The sequence below is a fragment of the Oncorhynchus tshawytscha genome, linkage group LG34 (genome assembly GCF_018296145.1).
Source record: "Oncorhynchus tshawytscha isolate Ot180627B linkage group LG34, Otsh_v2.0, whole genome shotgun sequence".
Taxonomy (NCBI): Eukaryota; Metazoa; Chordata; class Actinopteri; order Salmoniformes; family Salmonidae; genus Oncorhynchus; species Oncorhynchus tshawytscha.
Genome location: NC_056462.1, coordinates 4,209,311 through 4,229,182, shown reverse-complemented (window position 1 = coordinate 4,229,182; position 19,872 = coordinate 4,209,311). Strand labels below are relative to the sequence as shown.

The following is a 19,872-nucleotide window of genomic DNA, read 5'->3' as shown; positions in this document are numbered from 1 at the left end:
AATACACGGGTTCATCACTACACAACAAATTTACTAACCGCTCCCTGTCTCAAGAGGAATGGGTATTATAGTCCAATGAACTGATGGCAATAATGAATTATATGATTTCTCACACATACGTCTTCTCCAAGTCCTCCATCTTCACAGGGTGTTGTGATGTTGACTGTGATGATGTGATTACTGACAGGGTTGGCAGCTACACCACTGCTGGTGATGAGATCAGGGGTGTAATCATTAGTCCAAACAGCTGCAACTAAAATGAGAGTTTCTATTGGATAAATTCAGGTGGGTCCCTCCCCTTTCCATTTCCTTCTGTTTAAGAAACGTTTTGCAACAGAATTGGCTAAATTAATAAACCCCAGAGTACTGCTGGTCCGGTTGAGTCTATTCTCTACTCTCCTCTGTACAACGACAAGATCACATCTTTCAGGTTCTTCACAGTGCGCACCACTGAACAGCTCGAGATTAATAGCAATGAACCATTTGTTCAGATGGAGAAGGCTTGCCAGACTGACGTTCATGCTGTTGTATTTTCTCATTGAAGGTATGTTTCTTTTGTTGTTACTGATTTGCTGCACTAACTAAAAGTGTAAGTAGGAGATGATAGATAAGTAGCCTAAACATTATATTTTTTAAATGTTCAATGTATTAATTAGTAACTTTGGAAAGAAAAAAACATTTAGGTCTATCTTTGTATGTTTGTTGTATATCCTAATAAGAGAGGCTAGCAGCCATAGTGCGTTGAGCACAGACCGACTGGAAATTTCCCTAATCCCCCTCCCCCTTACTAAATATGGTCAAATTTGTAAATGCTAAATCATTTAAACAGTGCCACATTTAAACAGTGGCACTTAGCCTATCGCTAAGACTCATTCCAAAAGAACATTCCTCTCTCTATCCTCCTGAATCCTGTCTGAACTTTAGACCAATATTTTTAGTACGGTATAGATACAGACAGAGACTAGTTTCTAAAAAAGGCTATAAACGTTTGTGATCTATACACCAACTACAGAGTATGCCAATACTTTATTGATTCATAGAATCATTTGGATGAGAGATTAATAATATTTTAGAAACAACAGGCTGACAACCTTTTCTAGTTCTCTTAGACTGTAGCTTGTCATTTGAAACTAATTTGCAATCTATTCAAATTTTGGCCAACTGACAGAGCTCACAGTGCCTGCCGATTGATGTCTGAAAAGACTAAAGACTATGGATGGGATAGTAAACATGCAACTTTATGGTGTTGTGACTTGGGAATTCCCTCAACAATGATGAATCATTGAAGGACAATGGGCATGGCTTTATCCCCAAAATGAAGAAGTCAGACGAAGAAGAGAGAAACTGTGTTTCCAACGGCGCAGTTTATTAAACAAAAACCACTGGGAAACATAACAATAATAACATGGGTAAAAAAAAAAAAAACCTACGAACGCCAGAACAAACGTGCACAAGCACTTACGAAAGAAAATCACAGACAAAGACATGAGGGGAAACAGAGTGTTAAATACACAACATGTAATTGATGGGATTGGAACCAGGTGCGATATACAAGACAAAACCATTGGAAAATGAAAAAAGGATCAGTGATGGCTAGACGGTCGGTGACTTCGAACGCCGCCCAAACAAGGAGAGGGACCAACTTCGGTGGAAGTCGTGACATTATTTCATGGCGGTCATTATCTAAAGGTCATTAGGTAAAAATAATATTCAGACTCAGTGGTATTTAAGCTACATTCAAGTGGGACATTAAACAGGAAATGTTTGTGGTTTCCTGTGATTATGTGGTCAGAGGCTGTCTGACACACGGAAGAGCGAAAGGCAGGTCATTGGAACAGGCGATGTACTTTTTTTTTAAAAGGTCATGGTCTGATCACTGGTCAGCCCACCACAAATGTGATGTTCCTCTGGTCATAGTGTGGGACAAAAAAGCTGTGTTTTTTAGGGTGTAAGTGTCTCACATGAATGTCTTAACTGAGAATGAAGACGTTCAAGAGCCACACGACATGACCAAAAGTATGTGGTTAGCTGCTCGTCAAACATCTCATTCCAAAATCATGGGCATTAATATGGAGTTGGTCCTCCCTTTGCTGCTATAACAGCCTACCCTCCTCTGTGAAGGCTTTCCATTACATTGCTGCTGGGACTCCCAGCATTAGTGAGGTCGGGCACTGATGTTGGGCGATTAGGCCTGGTTCGCAGTCGGCGCTTCTATTCATTATAAAGGTGTTTGATGGGGTTGAGGTCAGTGCTCTGTGCAGGCTCTGTGCTTCCACACCAATCTCGGCAAACCATTTCTGTATGGGCCTCACTTTGTGCACGGGGGCATTGTCATGCTGAAACAGGAAAAGTCCTTCCCCAAACTCTTGCCACAAAGTTGGAAGCACAGAATCATCTAGAAAGTCATTGTATGCTGTAGTTTAAGATTTCTCTTCACTGGAACTAAGGGGTCTAGCTCTAACCATGAAAAACATCCCCAAACCATTATTCCTCCTCCACCAAACTTTACAGTTGGCACTGCATTCGGGAATGTAGCGTTCTCCTGGCATCTGCCAAACTCAGAATCATCCATAGAGCTGACAGATTGTGAAGCATGATTAATCACTCCAAAGAACGCGTTTCCACTGCTCCAATGAGTCCAATGATGGCGAAATGTACATTAATCCAGCCTACGCTTCGCATTGCGCATGGTGATCTTAGGCTTTTGTATGGCTGCTCGGCCATGGAAACCCATTTCATGAAGCTCCCAATGAACAGTTCTTGTGTTGGCATTGCTTCTAGAGGCAGGAACTCGGAAGTGAGTGTTGCAACCGAGGACAGACAATATTTACATGCTATAGGCCTACTATAGGCTAACATAAACTAGCTGGTCTGACACATCATTGCCAATTAAAGGAAGTTTGGCCAGCTAGCAAGCATTTTAGCCAGGCAGCATAGAACAACAACAACGACCTGAAAGCTTTTAGCCTACTGTATGACCTACTGTATGACCTACTGTATGACTGTTTCCAACATGAAAGAGGAGGATGTCATTGGAGTTTCTCTACAAGTAGTGTGAGTCTACGTTTTTTTCAACTTGCATGCCAGCACGCACACTCACAGAAATCAGTACCACTGACAACCACATATTTATTTAATTTTATTTAACCTTTTATTTAAGTAGGCAAGTCGTTTTTTTCTATATATATATTTTAGTTGTCACTGTTTTAGACTAAGCATAGTTGATTAGATGATTCTGAAGTTGAAATGGTGCTTGAATAGGAGGCAGCACCTGTTTTCTTTGACTTTTGGTAATTCTGTGATTCTAAATCAACAGTTGTTTAGTAGTCCGAAAATGTCAGAAACATTAACTTGACCATGCTGTAGGTCAATGTAACTGTTTGTCATAAGCAATATGTTTTGTGGACTTCACCTGACAGATATTGCTCTACGGTTTTTGATCAAATTAAGGTGTGGTTAAATGTATTCTATCATTGTGTCTTCTTAATGTCTCAGCCTTATAGGCCTGGCCTATAGAACTGGATTCAGTCTGATGTGGCAACATTTGAAATTGTTTTTTTTTCTACATTGGATAAACGTAGAGACTCAGAGCTGGAAAATGGTATATCATGCAATGCAGGTGAGGAACAATGTGAAAGTAATTCTGTTTTGAATGTTGATAAACTGTGACCCCACTTTTGAGAAAATGTACCTTGAATGTTTTGGTACACCTACTGGAGAGCTCTTCTTTGTCGAGACTTATTCAGCATTGTTCACACCCTCTTAAGCCTTAGCCCCACCTGTTGTTAGCATTGTCCGGCTGGAGGGTCATGAGGGAGGAGGATGTCTTCCCTGTAACGCACAGCGTTGAGATTGCCTGCAATGACAACAAGCTCAGTCCGATGATGCTGTGACACACCGCCCCAGGCAACCTCCAAATCGATCCCGCTCCAGAATGAAGGCCTTGGTGTAAACGCTCATTCCTTTGACGATAAACGCGAATCCGATCATCACCCCTGGTGCGACAAAACCGCGACTCATCAGTGAAGAGCACTTTTTGCCAGTCCTGGCTGGTCCAGCGATGGTGGGTTTGTGCCCATAGGCGACGTTGTTGGCGGTGATGTCTGGTGAGGACCTGCCTTACAACAGGCCTACAAGCCCTCAGTCCAGCCTCCCTCAACCTATTGCGGACAGTCTGAGCACTGACGGTTGATTTGTGTATTCCTGGTGTAAATCGGCAGTTGTTGCCATCCTGTACCTGTCCCGCAGGTGTGATGTTCGGATGTACCAATCCTGTGCAGGTGTTACAGGTGGTCTGCCACTGCGAGGATGATCAGCTTTTCGTCCTGTCTCACTGTAGCGCTGTCTTCGGCGTCTCGCAGTATGGACATTGCGATTTATTGCTCTGGCCACATCTGCAGTCCTCATACCTCCTTGCAGCATGCCTAAGGCATGTTCACGCAGATAAGCAGAGACCCTGGGCATCTTTCTTTTGGTGTTTTTCAGTCAATAGAAAGGCCTCTTTAGTGTCCTAAGTTTTCATAACTGTGATGTTAATTTCCTATCGTCTGTAAGCTGTTAGTGTCTTAACGGCTGTTCCACAGGTGCATGGTCATTGTTTATGGTTCATTGAACAAGCATGGGAAACAGTGTTTAAACCCTTTACAATGAAGATTTGTATTTTTGCGAATTATCTTTAAAAGACAGGGTCCTGAAAAAGGGATGTTCATTTTTTTCAGATTTTATGCATATATATATATGTGTGTGTGTGTGTGTGTGTGTGTGTGTGTGTGTGTGTGTGTGTGTGTGTGTGTGGATATATACACACACACACACACACACACACACACACACAGTTGAAGTTGGAAGTTTACATACATCATTGCCAAATATATTTAAACTCAGTTTTTCACAATTCCTGACATTTAATCTGAGTAAGAATTCCCTGTTTTAGGTCAGTTAGGATCACCACTTAATTTTAAGAATGTGAAATGTCAGAATAATATTAGAGAATGATTTATTTCAGCTTTTATTTCTTTCATCACATTCCCAGTGGGTCAGAAGTTTACATACGCTCAATTAGTATTTGGTAACATTGCCTTTAAATTGTTTAACGTGGGTGAATTGTGGTCCATTCCTCCTGTGTAACGGCTTTCTTCCATTGAAAGAGAAGCAGACCAAAATGCAGCGTGGTGGTTACTCATGTTCTTTAATGAAAATGAACAAACATGAAATAACTTAAATATACAAAACAACAAACGGACCGTGAAAGGCTGTATAGGTTATCTTGTGACAACAAACACAGAGACAGGAACAATCACCCACAAACACACAGTGAAACCCGGGCTACCTAAATATGGTTCCCAATCAGAGACAACGATAATCACCTGACTCTGATTGAGAACCGCCTCAGGCAGCCATAGACTTTACTAGACAACCCTACTCAGCCTCAATCCCAATACCTACTTAAACCCCAAATACAAAAACACAACACAAAATAAACCCATGTCACACCCTGGCCTGACCAAATAAATATATAAACACAAAATACTAAGACCAGGGCGTGACAGAATTTCCCCCCTTCCCGGCCGCACACTAAAACCCATAGGGGAGGGTCCGTGTGGGCGGCTGTCCACGGTGGCGGCTCCGGCTCGGGACGTGGACCCCACTCCAACCAAGTATTAGTCCCCCTGTAACGCGTCCTTTGATTGGCGACCCTCGCCGCCGACCTTGGCCTAATAACCCTCACCCAGGACCCCACTGAACTGAGGTAGAAGCTCGGGACTGAGGTAGAAGCTCGGGACTGAGGGGATGCCTAGTACCGAGAGGAAACTCAGGCAGGTAGTAGGCTCTGGCAGATCCTGGCTAACTGGCGGATCCTGGCTGTCTGGTGGATCCTGGCTGACTGGCGGATCTGGAAGATCATGGCTGAATGGCGGATCCTGGCTGAATGGCGGATCCTGGCTGACTGGAAGATCATGGCTGACTGGCGGATCATGGCTGACTGGCGGATCCTGGCTGACTGGTGGATCCTGGCTGAATGGCGGATCTGGAAGATCCTGGCTGACTGGTGGATCCTGGCTGAATGGCGGATCTGGTGGATCCTGGCTGAATGGCGGATCTGGAAGATCCTGGCAGACTGGCGGCTCCTGGCTGACTGGCGGATCCTGGCTGAATGGTGGATCTGGAAGATCCTGGCTGAATGGCGGATCCTGGCTGAATGGTGGATCCTGGCTGAATGGCGGATCTGGAAGATCCTGACTGACTGGCGGATCCTGGCTGACTGGCAGATCTGGAAGATCCTGGCTGACTGGCGGCTCTAGCTGCTCCATGCAGACTGGCGGCTCTAGCTGCTCCATGCAGACTGGCAGCTCTGGCTGCTCCATGCAGACTGGCAGCTCTGGCTGCTCCATGCAGACTGACTGCTCCCTGCAGACTGGCATCTCTGGCTGCTCCCTGCAGACTGGCATCTCTGGCTGCTCCCTGCAGACTGGCATCTCTGGCTGCTCCATGCAGACTGGCATCTCTGGCTGCTCCATGCAGACTGGCATCTCTGGCTGCTCCATGCAGACTGGCAGCTCTGGCTGCTCCATGCAGACTGGCAGCGCTGAACAGGCAGGAGACTCTGGCAGCGCTGGAGAGGAGGAAGGCTCTGGCAGCGCTAAACAGGCGGGAGACCCCGACACGCTCAGTCAGACGAATATCATACCTAAAGCACCAAACTAGCAACTCCCTCATAACTCTCTCCTCCACTTTCCCCATTAACTCCTTCACAGTCTCTGCTCCACTCACCTCCAACACCGGCTCTGGTTCTGGTCTCCTCCTTGGCTCCTCATGATAAACAGGGGGAGTTGGCTCAGGTCTGAACCCTGACTCTGCCACACTCTCCCTGAGCCCCCCCCCCCAATACATTTTTTGGGTGGACTCTCGGGCTTCCATCCGCGTCGCCGTGCTGCCTCTTCATACCAGCGCCTTTCCGCTTTCGCCGCCTCCAGTTCTTCTTTGGGGCGGCGATATTCTCCAGGCTGTGTCCAGGGTCCTTTTCCGACCAATATCTCCTCCCACGTCCAGAAGTCCTGTGATCGCTGCTCCTCACGATAAACAGGAGGAGTTGGCTCAGGTCTGAACCCTGACTCTGCCACACTCTCCCTGACCCCCCCAATACATTTTTGGGGCTGACTCTCGGGCTTCCTTCTGCGCCGCCGTGCTTGTCTCTTCGACTCCATTCTCCTATAGCCCTCTTCGCACTGCTCCAGTGAATCCCAGGCGGGCTCCGGCACTCTCTCTGGGTCGACCGCCCACCTGTCTATTTCCTCCCAAGTCGTATACTCTATACACTTGCTGTCCATAATGTCCTCCGATGTCCATTCCTCTTTTCGCTGCTGTTGCTGTCGCTGCCTGTCACCACGCTGCTTGGTCCAGTTGTGCAGTTGTGGGTGATTCTGTAACGGCTTTCTTCCGTTTGAAAGAGAAGTGGACCAAAATGCAGCGTGGTGGTTACTCATGTCACCCAGGGCGTGACATCCTGACAGAGCCGGTGTAATTGATTCAGGTTTGTAGGCCTCCTTGTTCGCACATGCTTTTTCAGCTCTGCCCACAAATTTTCTATGGGATTGAGGTCAGGGCTTTGTGATGGCTTTAACTCCAATACCTTGACTTTGTCGTCCTTAAGCCATTTTGCCAGAACTTTGGAAGTATGCTTGGGGTAATGGTCGCAAATGGGTCTTCCCAATGGACAAAGCTTAAACTTCTTGACTGATGTCTTGAGATGTTGCATCAATATATCCACATAATTTTCCTTCCTCATGATGTGAAGTACACCAGTCCCTCCTGCAGCAAAGCACCCCCACAACATGATGCTGCAACCCAGTGCTTCACGGTTGGGATGGTGTTCTTCAGCTTGCAAGCATCCTCCTTTTTCCTCCAAACATAACGATGGTCATTATGGCCAAACAGTTCTATTTCTGTTTCATCAGACCAGAGGACATTTCTCCAAAAAGTACGATCATTGTCGCAATGTGCAGTTGCAAACTGTAGTCTGGCTTTTTCTTATTGCGGTTTTGGAGCTGTGGCTTCTTCCTTGCTGAGCGGCCTTTCAGGTTATGTAGATATCGGACTCATTTTACTGTGGATATAGATACCTTTGTACCTGTTTCATCCAGCATCTTCACAAGGTCCTTTGCTGTTGTTCTGGGATTGATTTGCACTTTTCGCACCAAAGTAAGTTCATCTCTTGAAGACCGAATGCGTCTCCTTCCTGAGCGGTGTGATGGCTTCGTTTATACTTATACATGGTGTTTATACTTGCATATTGTTGTTTGTACCTTGCATATTGTTTGTACAGATGAACGTGGTACCTTTTAGGTGTTTGGAAATTGCTCCCAAGGATGAACCAGACTTCTGGACGTCTACAATTTTGAGACCTGAGGTCTTGGCTGATTTTCTTTTTATTTTCCCATGATGTCAAGCAAAGAGGCACTCAGTTTGAAGATAGGCCTTGAAATCCATCCACAGGAACACCTCCAATTGACTCAAATGATGTCAGTTAGCCTATCAGAAGCTTCTAAAGCCATGACATAATTTTCTGGAATTTTCCAAGCTGTTAAAGGGCACAGTCAATTTAGTGTGTGAACTTCTGACCCACTGGAATTGTGATACAGTGAATTATAAATTAATCTGGCTTGTAAACAATTGTTTGAAAAATTACTTGTCTCATGCACAAAGTAGATGTCCTAACCGACTTGCCAAAACTATAGTTTGTTAACAAGATATAAGATATTGGTGAGTGGTTGAAAAATTGTATGTAAACTTCCGACTTCAACTGTGTGTGTATAAATATTTATTTATCCCAAAAATATATGGGGGATTTGAAATGATGCAGACAATTACATTGATGGAAGCGACAATCTATCCACATTATTAAAGCTGATCCACTCCTAGAAAAATAAAATAAAAGAGAAGTAGTGAAGTGCGAAATACACCTAGCTTCTTGAAACGGGTCACATATCACGGTGTCAAGGTATATGAACAAACAGGTTATAGAGCAAACAATGCAATTATCACAACACAGGTTGTAATATGTTTGTTTTTTTCCCTGGCTTGGCTTCCGCATGATTTTACCCATGCACCCCTACTGCTGGACCCGTACAAATCAGCTGGGCTTGACAATCTGGACCCTCTATTTCTGAAACTATCCGCCGCCATTGTCGCAACCCCTATTACCAGCCTGTTCAACCTCTTTCATATCGTCTGAGATCCAAGGATCGGAAAGCTGCCGCAGTCATCCCCCTCTTCAAAGGGGGAGACACCCTGGACCCAAACTGTTACAGACCTATATCCATCCTGCCCTGCCTATCTAAGGTCTTCGAAAGCCAAGTCAACAAACAGGTCAATGACCATCTCGAATCCCACCGTACCTTCTCCGCTGTGGAATCTGGTTTCCGAGCTGGTCACAGGTGCACCTCAGCCACGCTCAAGGTACTAAACGATATCATAACCGCCATCGATAAAAGACAGTACTGTGTAGCTGTCTTCATCGACCTTGCCAAGGCTTTCGACTCTGACAATCACCATATTCTTATCGGCAGACTCAGTAGCCTCGGTTTTTCTGATGACTGCCTTGCCTGGTTCACCAACTACTTTGCAGACATAGTTCAGTGTGTCAAATCGGAGGGCATGCTGTCCGGTCCTCTGGCAGTCTCTATGGGGGTGCCTCAGGGTCCAATCTCGGGCCGACTCTTTTCTCTGTATATATCAATGATGTTGCTCTTGCTGTGGGCGATTCCCTGATCCACCTCTACGCAGACGACACCATTCTATACACTTCCGGCCCGTCCTTGGACACTGCTATCTAACCTCCAAACGAGCTTCAATGCCATACAACACTCCTTCCGTGGCCTCCAACTGCTCTTAAACGCTAGTAAAACCAAATGCATGCTTTTCAACCATTTGCTGCCTGCACTGTTCCGACCTTGAATATGTGGACATCTATAAGTACCTAGGTGTCTGGCTAGACTGTAAACTCTCCTTCCAGACTCATATCAAACATCTCCAATCGAAAATCAAATCAAGAGTCTGCTTTCTATTCCGCAGCAAAGCCTCCTTCACTCACGCTGCCAAACTTACCCTAGTAAAACTGACTATCCTACCGATCCTCGACTTCGGCGATGTCATCTACAAAATTGCTTCCAACACTCTACTCAGCAAACTGGATGCAGTTTATCACAGTGCCATCCGTTTTGTCACTAAAGCACCTTATACCACCCACCACTGCGACTTGTATGCTCTAGTCGGCTGGCCCTCGCTACATATTCGTCGCCAGACCCACTGGCTCCAGGTCATCTACAAGTCCATGCTAGGTAAAGCCCCGCCTTATCTCAGTTCACTGGTCACGATGGCAACACCCATCCGTAGCACGCGCTCCAGCAGGTGTATCTCACTGATCATCCCTAAAGCCAACACCTCATTTGGCCACCTTTCGTTCCAGTTCTCTGCTGCCTGTGGCTGGAACGAATTGCAAAAATCGCTGAAGTTGGAGACTTATCTCCCTCACCAACTTCACACATCTGCTATCTGAGCAGCTAACCGATCGCTGCAGCTGTCTTGCTCCCAGGCAGACTAAATAACTTTTTTGCCCGCTTTGAGGACAATACAGTGCCACTGACACCGCATGTTTTAGTTGCAGGCAGACTCTCCTTCAATGCAGCCGACGTGAGGAAAACATTTAAATGTGTCAACCCTCGCAAGGCTGCAGGCCCAGACGGCATCCCCAGCCGGGCCCTCAGAGCATGCGCAGACCAGCTGGCTGGTGTGTTTACGGACATATTCAATCAATCCCTATCCCAGTCTGTTGTTCCCACATGCTTCAAGAGGGCCACCATTGTTCCTGTTCCCAAGAAAGCTAAGGTAACTGAGCTAAACGACTACCGCCCCGTAGCACTCACTTCCGTCATCATGAAGTGCTTTGAGAGACTAGTCAAGGACCATATCACCTCCACCCTACCTGACACCCTAGACCCACTCCAATTTGCTTACCGCCCAAATAGGTCCACAGACGATGCAATCTCAACCACACTGCACACTGCCCTAACCCATCTGGACAAGAGGAATACCTATGTGAGAGTGCTGTTCATCGACTACAGCTCGGCATTTAACACCATAGTGCCCTCCAAGCTCGTCATCAAGCTCGAGACCCTGGGTCTCGACCCCGCCCTGTGCAACTGGGTACTGGACTTCCTGACGGGCCGCCCCCAGGTGGTGAGGGTAGGCAACATCTCCACCCCACTGATCCTCAACACTGGGGCCCCACAAGGGTGCGTTCTGAGCCCTCTCCTGTACTCCCTGTTCACCCACGACTGCGTGGCCACGCACGCCTCCAACTCAATCATCAAGTTTGCGGACGACACAACAGTGGTAGGCTTGATTACCAACAACGACGAGACGGCCTACAGGGAGGAGGTGAGGGCCCTCAGAGTGTGGTGTCAGGAAAATAACCTCCCACTCAACGTCAACAAAACTAAGGAGATGATTGTGGACATCAGGAAACAGCAGAGGAAACACCCCCCTATCCACATCGATGGAACAGTAGTGGAGAGGGTAGTTAGTTTTAAGTTTCTCGGTGTCCACATCACAGACAAACTGAATTGGTCCACCCACACAGACAGCATCGGGAAGAAGGCGCAGCAGCGCCTCTTTCAACCTCAGGAGGCTGAAGAAGTTTGGCTTGTCACCAAAAGCACTCACAAACTTCTACAGATGCACAATCGAGAGCATCCTGTCGGGCTGTATCACCGCCTGGTACGGCAACTGCTCCGCCCACAACCGTAAGGCTCTCCAGAGGGTAGTGAGGTCTGCACAACGCATCACCGGGGGCAAACTACCTGCCCTCCAAGACACCTACACCACCCGATGTTACAGGAAGGCCATAAAGATCATCAAGGACAACAACCACCCGAGCCACTGCCTGTTCACCCCGCTATCATCCAGAAGGCGAGGTCAGTACAGGTGCATCAAAGCTGGGACCGAGAGACTGAAAAACAGCTTCTATCTCAAGGCCATCAGACTGTTAAACAGCCACCACTAACATTGAGTGGCTGCTGCCAACACACTGACTCAACTCCAGCCACTTTAATAATGGGAATTGATGGGAAATGATGTAAAATATATCACTAGCCACTTTAAACAATGCTACCTAATATAATGTTTATATACCCTACATTATTCATCTCATATGTATACGTATATACTGTACTCTATCATCTACTGCATCCTTATGTAATACATGTATCACTAGCCACTTTAACTATGCCACTTTGTTTACATACTCATCTCATATGTATATACTGCACTCAATACCATCTACTGTATCTTGCCTATGCCGCTCTGTACCATCACTCATTCATATATATTTATGTACATATTCTTTATCCCCTTACACTTGTGTCTATAAGGTAGTAGTTTTGGAATTATTAGCTAGATTTCTTGTTGGTTATTACTGCATTGTCGGAACTAGAAGCACAAGCATTTCACTACACTCGCACTAACATCTGCTAACCATGTGTGTGTGACAAATAAAATTTGATTTGATTTACATAGTCTCGGTAAATAGCCCACCCATTTTTACCTACCTCATCCCCATACTGTTTTTATTTATTTACTTTTCTGCTCTTTTGCACACCAATATCTCTACCTGTACATGACCATCTGATCATTTATCACTCCAGTGTTAATCTGCAAAATTGTAATTATTTTGCACACAATGTATATAGACTCACCTTTTTTTCTCTACTGTGTTATTGACTTGTTAATTGTTTACTCCATGTGTAACTCTGTCTGTTCACACTGCTATGCTTTATCTTGGCCAGGTCGCAGTTGCAAATGAGAACTTGTTCTCAACTAGCCTACCTGGTTAAATAAAGGTGAAATAAAAAAATTAAAAAAATAAACTGCTGTCCTGTATAGGTTACCTGAACCTGTATGACATGAGCCGTCCTCATGATCTCTCCCAGCTTGGACAGAAAGTTGAGCGTAAAACCAGTCTATTAATGCCAAATAATACAGTCAGTCCACCCTCAAAACACCAACTTACTCGGGAATGTGTCATTGTGCAGTGTACTATATAAAGCTATATACCGTATTTAGCTGCTAACTTTAATAAACATTACATATCAAATTGGAAAAAAAGTTATCGGCTTGAGGATAAATTTCACCCGCTATTTATTGTTGAACTCAACAAGTTTCATCTGGATAACACCTTACACAAATGGGCTGCAATATTCAAGGTAAATTAGATCTAATTAAATACAATTTGGTGTCGTGAAGTCCTCTATTTTTGTGTGCAAATGTTTTCACCACGGCCTGTAGAACCAGTTTGCGAGCCAGACTGTTTTCTATACTGAGCTTTGCCACGCCAGACAGTCTTTCCTGAAAAAATGTGCATTATATATCCACTGCGCAGCACACAATTTAAACTTAGTCTTGAATTATGCATGCCAAGATATACCAGAGATAACGGCTGTTGATATTGCAACCACATAACTCAAACGCCGGTTCACGAGGAAATCACAAACAGCTTTTTTTCAACTCTCAAGAACTGTTTATCTGCTCATTTATTGGCTGTCCAGTATCTAGATGGCCTGTCCCCAGGCTGGCAGTTAATGAGAATGGGGGGCACAATTTAAAAATGTCACAGAATTGCTGTATTTGAAGCACAACACAACTTCTGCTCAGTTTCCCAGTTGTTGCTACGACAATCAAGCGGTAACTGTCGCTTCTGTGGAGAGATCATTTTCTAAACTAAAATTCATAAACTACCTACACTCTAAAAGATGCTGGGTTATTGATATATGACCAGTGGGTGGGTTAATTATCCAGCCATATCAAAGTTTCCAGCAAGCTATTGAATGAGTATTGTTGCAGCTGCCGCCTGCTCACAGTGGAATTATTTTGACGGATAAATGGGCAAGTAGTTATGGCTGACCAAAAACTGTCAGAAAAAGTTAGCTAACAACGCTAATTATCCATTCAGGTTAAATGGACCTAACTATTAAAATGACATATCTCAGTCATTGAACATTTTAGATAATGCAAGCTAACTAGCAAACACCATGCATGCTAGCTTAAACATTAGCTGGCTAGTTAACTACTTAGCTAACGTTTTCTAACTTAGCTGGCTAGCTTACAATTTATTTTATGTGCTGTGTGGTATCAAAAATGTAATTTTTTTTTTTGTCATTTGGCTGGCTAGCAATGTCAGTGCCTGTAGAAAGCTTGTCTTCTGTAAGCCTAACGTTAACTCTACTTTGTGGTGCATTGTTTCACGTCAGGGAGTCAAGTTTAGAGGTCGACCGATTTTTAATTAGGGCCGATTTCATGTTTTCATATCAATCAGTAATCGGCATTTTTGGACACTGATTGTGGAATATTTTTTTTTACCTTTTATTTAACTATGCAAGTCAGTTAAGAACACATTCTTATTTTCAATGACAACCCACCGTTCCTAGGCTAACTGCCTTGTTCAGGGGCAGAACAACAGATTTTTACCTTGTCAGCTCGGGGATACGATCTTGCAACCTTCCGGTTACTAGTCCAACGCTCTAACCACCTGCCTTACATTGCACTCCATGAGGAGCCTACGTGGCAGGCTGACTACCTGTTACGTGAGTGCAGCAAGAAGCCAAGGTAAGTTGCTAGCTAGCATTAAACTTATCTTATAAAAAAAACAATCAATCTTAACATACTCAATAGTTAACCACACATGGTTGATGATATTACTAGTTTAGCTAGCGTGTCCTGCTTGTTAATTTCTCATCTAATCACAGCCTACTTCGCCAAACGGGTGATGATTTAACAAGCGTATTCGTGAAAAAGCACTGTCGTTGCACCAATGTGTACCTAACCAAAAACATCAATGCCTTTCTTTAAAATCAATACACAAGTATATATTTTTAAACTTGCATATTTAGTTAATATTGCCTGCTAACATAAAAAAAAATTAACTAGGGAAATTGTGTCACTTCTCTTGCGTTCTGTGCAAGCAGCCAGGGTATATGCATCAGTTTGGGTCGCCTGGCTCATTGCGAACTGTGTGAAGACTATTTATTCCTAACAAAGACCGTAATTAATATCCCAGAATTGTACATAATTATGACATAACATTGAAGGTTGTACAATGTAACAGCAATATTTTGACTTAGGGATGCCACCCGTTAGATAAAATACGGAACAGTTCCGTATTTCACTGAAAGAATAAACGTTTTGTTTTCTAAATTATAATTTCTGGATTAGGTCATTAATATGGTCAAAGGCTCGTATTTCTGTGTGTTATTATGTTATAATTAAGTCTAGGATTTGCTATCGCTGACTGAACGGTGGTAGGCAGCAGCAGGCTCGTAAGCATTCATTCAAACAGCACTTTCGTGCGTTTGCCAGCAGCTCTTTGCTGTGTTCCAAGCCTTGAGCTGTTTATGACTTCAAGCCTATCAACTCCCGAGATTAGGCTGGTGTAACCGATGTAAAATGGCTAGCTAGTTAGCGGGGTGCTCCCTAATAGCGTTTCAATCGGTGACGTCACTCGCTCTGAGACCTTGAAGTAGTTGTTCCCCTTGCTCTGCAAGGGCCGCAGCTTTTGTGGAGCGATGGGTAACGATGCTTCGAGGGTGGCTGTTGTCGATGTGTTCCTGGTTCGAGCCCAGGTAGGGGCAAGGAGAGGGAAGGAAGCTATACTGTTACACTGGCAATACTAAAGTGCCTATAAGAACATCCAATAGTCAAAGGTATATGAAATACAAATGGTATAGAGAGAAATAGTCCTATAATTCCTATAATAACTGCAACCTAAAACTTCTTACCTGGGAATATTGAAGACTCATTTTAAAAGGAACCACCAGCTTTCATATGTTCTCATGTTCTGAGCAAGGAACTTAAACGTTAGCTTTTTTACATGGCACATATTGCACTTTTACTTTATTCTCCAACACTTTGTTTTTGCATTATTTAAACCAAATTGAACATGTTTCATTATTTATTTGAGGCTACATTTATTTTATTGATGTATTATATTAAGTTAAAATAAGTGTTCATTCAGATTGTTGTAATTGTCATTATTGCAAATAAATAAATAAAATTGTCAGATTAATCGGTATCTGCTTTTATTGGTCCTCCAATAATCGGTATCGATATTGACGCTGAAAAAAATCATAATCGGTCGACCTCTTAAGTTAGCTCAAACATTAGGTTTCCGACCCAGTTTGACTAGCTAGACCAGCTAGCTAGCTATATATTTTACTAAGCTAGGCCTATTCCCTGTCTCTGAGTTCATGTAACATGGTTGTAGCTAGTTGGCAAACATATAACTCATGCTTTTCGTGACTTTTTTTGCCTAATCGTTTATATTAGTTAGCTGGCTATGTAGTCTCAATCTAGATGCAGACACAGTTACTTTAGGTAGCTATAGCTAGCTACATATTAAAATGAAAGGAGTGTCTCAATTGTTCACACATGTTTAGGCTATCCATTTTGACTCTCCACTTAATGGGTTAGCTAACATTGTCTTTGTCTCCCAGATACTAAAGACGACATGGCCCTGAGAGTGCTTCTCCAACCACCAGTGTACTGAGTGCACATATTGAAATGAATGTAGTGTCTCAAATGTTTATCCATTTTGACTGTCCCCTAAAACCTTGTGATGCATTTGTCCCCCAGATACTAAATATGACATGATCCTAAGAGTGTTCATCCAACCACCAGTGTAACGAGTTGGAAATAATACTGCCTGTCCAAGCATTGGTGAGGCCCAAAAATCATATTGTAGTGTAAGTTTACATGTGTAATATTGAATATTATGTAATACTGTAAACCAGAGGTGGGAAGTAACTAATTACAAATGATCTCGTCACTGTAATTGAGTAGCTTTTCCAAGTACTTGTACTTTTGAGTATTTTTCAGTCAGTAATTTTAATGTAATTAAAGTAACAGTACTTCTACTTGATTAAGATATTTCAGTAGCCTTTCCACCACTGATATAAATTTCTTGAAATGTTTCATTTCTTTTCAAATGTTAATTGTATATTTTACATGCAGATCATTAAATAAATGAACCTAGTTCATACTGTACATTAATTTCCTCTATTACCTTTTTCATTTTAATGCATGGAAATATCTGTAACAAGATGTGTAGCAACATTAGCTAATTGTCAAGGTCAATGTTTATGCTTTAAAAGTAACTCAATTACTTTTACTGAGTACATATTAAATTAGCTACTTTTGACTATTACTTGAGTATTTTTTTTTACACAAGTAGCTTTACTTTTACGTGACTCAAATTTAATTGAAGTAACAGTACTTCTACTTGAGTAGGATATTTCAGTACTCTTCCCACCCCTGCTGTAAACCATGCACAAAGTGGATGGACTCAACTCAGTGCAGATTAGCATCCATCACACAGGCTTGTGCAAGAGTGTGATGAGGTCAACATTTTATAATCCTATCCTATTCTAGGCTGGAACCAATATGGCTGAATATCTCTGTCAAGTGACCAAAAAAACAAGATGCCAAACCCTTTGTTCTGACTCTGGGGACAATTGCCTGGCTTTCATCATCATTGTTTATCTTTTGCATGACTTCATTTTATAGCTAAAATGTATATCTTAAAATAAACATTTTTTATTTGTCACGTTCGGTCCTTTGTTTTGTCTTTATTTAGTATGGTCAGGGCGTGAGTTGGGGTGGGCAGTCTGTTTTTCTATTTCTGTGTTTGGCCTGATATGGTTCTCAGAGGCAGCTGTCTATCGTTGTCCCTGATTGAGAACCATATTTAGGTAGCCTGTTTTCCTTTGTGTTTTGTGGGTGGTTATTTTCAGTCTGTGTGTCTGCACCAGATAGAACTGTTTCGGTTGTCAATTTGTTGTTTTGTATTTTTGAAGTGTTCAGTTTATTAAAAAGATGAACACTAACCACGCTGCGCTTTGGTCCTCTCCTTCTTCCACCCAAGACAGCCGCTACAGTATTTTATCTAGAATTTGTCATGATTGGCCATATGTCATTTTAAGAATGTCAGACTGCGTACAGTAGTAACGTTGTAAAATGGATTGTTACTGTTAGAAATATTTGTACATTTACAAATTAACAGATTATGTAATAAAGAGAAGGTAAAACAAAATAACCTAGCAATAAAGTAAGAAATAACCCACTGCTGGGTCAAAAATACATGAATAAGAATAATCCAGCAAAACAGTAAAAAGCTACCCACTGCTAGGGCTAAATAACCACATTTTTGGGGGTAAATCAAGTAACCCAATATGTTGGGTCCTTCACTTAACCCAGCAGTGCTGGTTATGTGCTATAGTGATCCAGCGCAGCATTTTTTTAGAGTGTAGGAAGCATTAGGCGTTCGGTCTGATATGCACTTTTGAACACCTGTGTAAACAGAGGCTTAAAGTAATTAAGTAAAAATTATTTAAAAAGTACTACTTTCGTGGTATCCAATTGTTAGTAGTTACTGTCTTGTCTCATCTCTACAACTCCTGTATGGACTTGGGAGAGCCGGAGGTCGAGAGCCATGCGTCCTCCGAAACACAACCCAACCAAGCCACACTGCTTCTTAACACAGCGCACATCCAACCTGAAAGCCAGCCGCACCAATGTGTCGGAGGAAACACCGTACACTTAGCGACCTGGTCAGTGTACATTGCGCCCAGTCCACCACAGGAGTTGCTAGTGCACGATGAGACAAGGACATCCCTGCCGGCCAAATGCTTGCCGGCCAAACCCTGCAGGGAGCCCAATTGTGGGCTCGAACCCATGGTCTCTGGTGGCACAGGTAGCACTGCGATGCAGTGCCTTGGACCACTGCTGGGTCAAAAACCCGGGAGGCCCCCCCATTTTTGACTACTTTTACTTCACTACATTCCTAAATATATATTTGTTTTGCTTTTTACTCCATACATTTTCCATGACACTCAAAAGTACTCATTACATTTTGAATGCTTAGCAGGACAGGGAAATGGTCAAATTCACGCACTTATCAAAAGAACATCCCTGGTCATCCCTACTGCCTCAGAATTTGTGTTTCTTGAGTCTGCAAGATCAAAGTTTGTGCAGATGTTGGAATGTGCCCCTGGCTATCTGTAAATAAAGTATGACAATTGGGTACTTTTACCACCACTGCAATTGAGTGCAGGAAATGCGGAAATGATAAAAGTGCTGAAATTAGTTTTGGTTGCATTGAACATTATAAAACAATCAGAATGGAGAAAAATTCATTGAAATCATTTAGGATATATGTGTTGCCACCATAGGATCAATCAATACTCTTAAAGCAAATGTATAACTTTTATTATTCAAAAACTAAAAGTACCGTCCAATTTTTTTTTAATACCGTGATATTATATTTTGGCCAAATCGCCCAGCCCTAAATCCACTACAGAGTCCGTTTTCCTTGCTTTGGCCCAGGCCTGCTTTCTCATCGGAATGAGCTTGGTTTTCTTCTGAGCTATCTTTGTTTAAAAGGGGCGTGTTTATCTGCCAGAAAAATACATCTGGAGAATACATTTTGGAGAGCCAACTCGGGGTCAGGAATGCAGGAGACAGTGGCTAAATCGGAATAGAACCCTTGAGGGGGAAACTTTTTCAAATGTTCCTTCTCAATTAAACAATGAATTGTATTTTGCTGTTTTGTATCTCTAATACATACTATGGGACAATGAGCACTGAGACCATATGCAAATACTCCACTAGACAAATATTCATCGGGGTTATTAGTAAGAATTAAGTCAATCAATGAGGAGTTAAAAGGGGTTTTCACATTTAGCCATGTGAGTTTTGAGATCAATTGAGTCAGATTAAAATCAATACATATACTATTGTTTATGGACACATCTACAACCAGGAACTCAA

At 43.1% G+C, this 19,872-nt stretch overlaps 1 protein-coding gene across 2 annotated transcripts in view; it reads left to right on the top strand.

The window, feature by feature from the left end:
- The first annotated feature begins 330 nt into the window (after positions 1-330).
- Positions 331-19,872, top strand: part of LOC112231747 (SLAM family member 5) — a 30,868-nt gene continuing 11,326 nt past the window's right edge. For both annotated transcript variants that reach the window (XM_024398506.2, XM_042311832.1), the window contains exon 1: positions 331-544. In XM_024398506.2, coding sequence (XP_024254274.1) covers positions 475-544 — 70 coding nt within the window. In that variant the 5' untranslated portion in view covers positions 331-474. The remainder of the gene's footprint in view (positions 545-19,872) is intronic.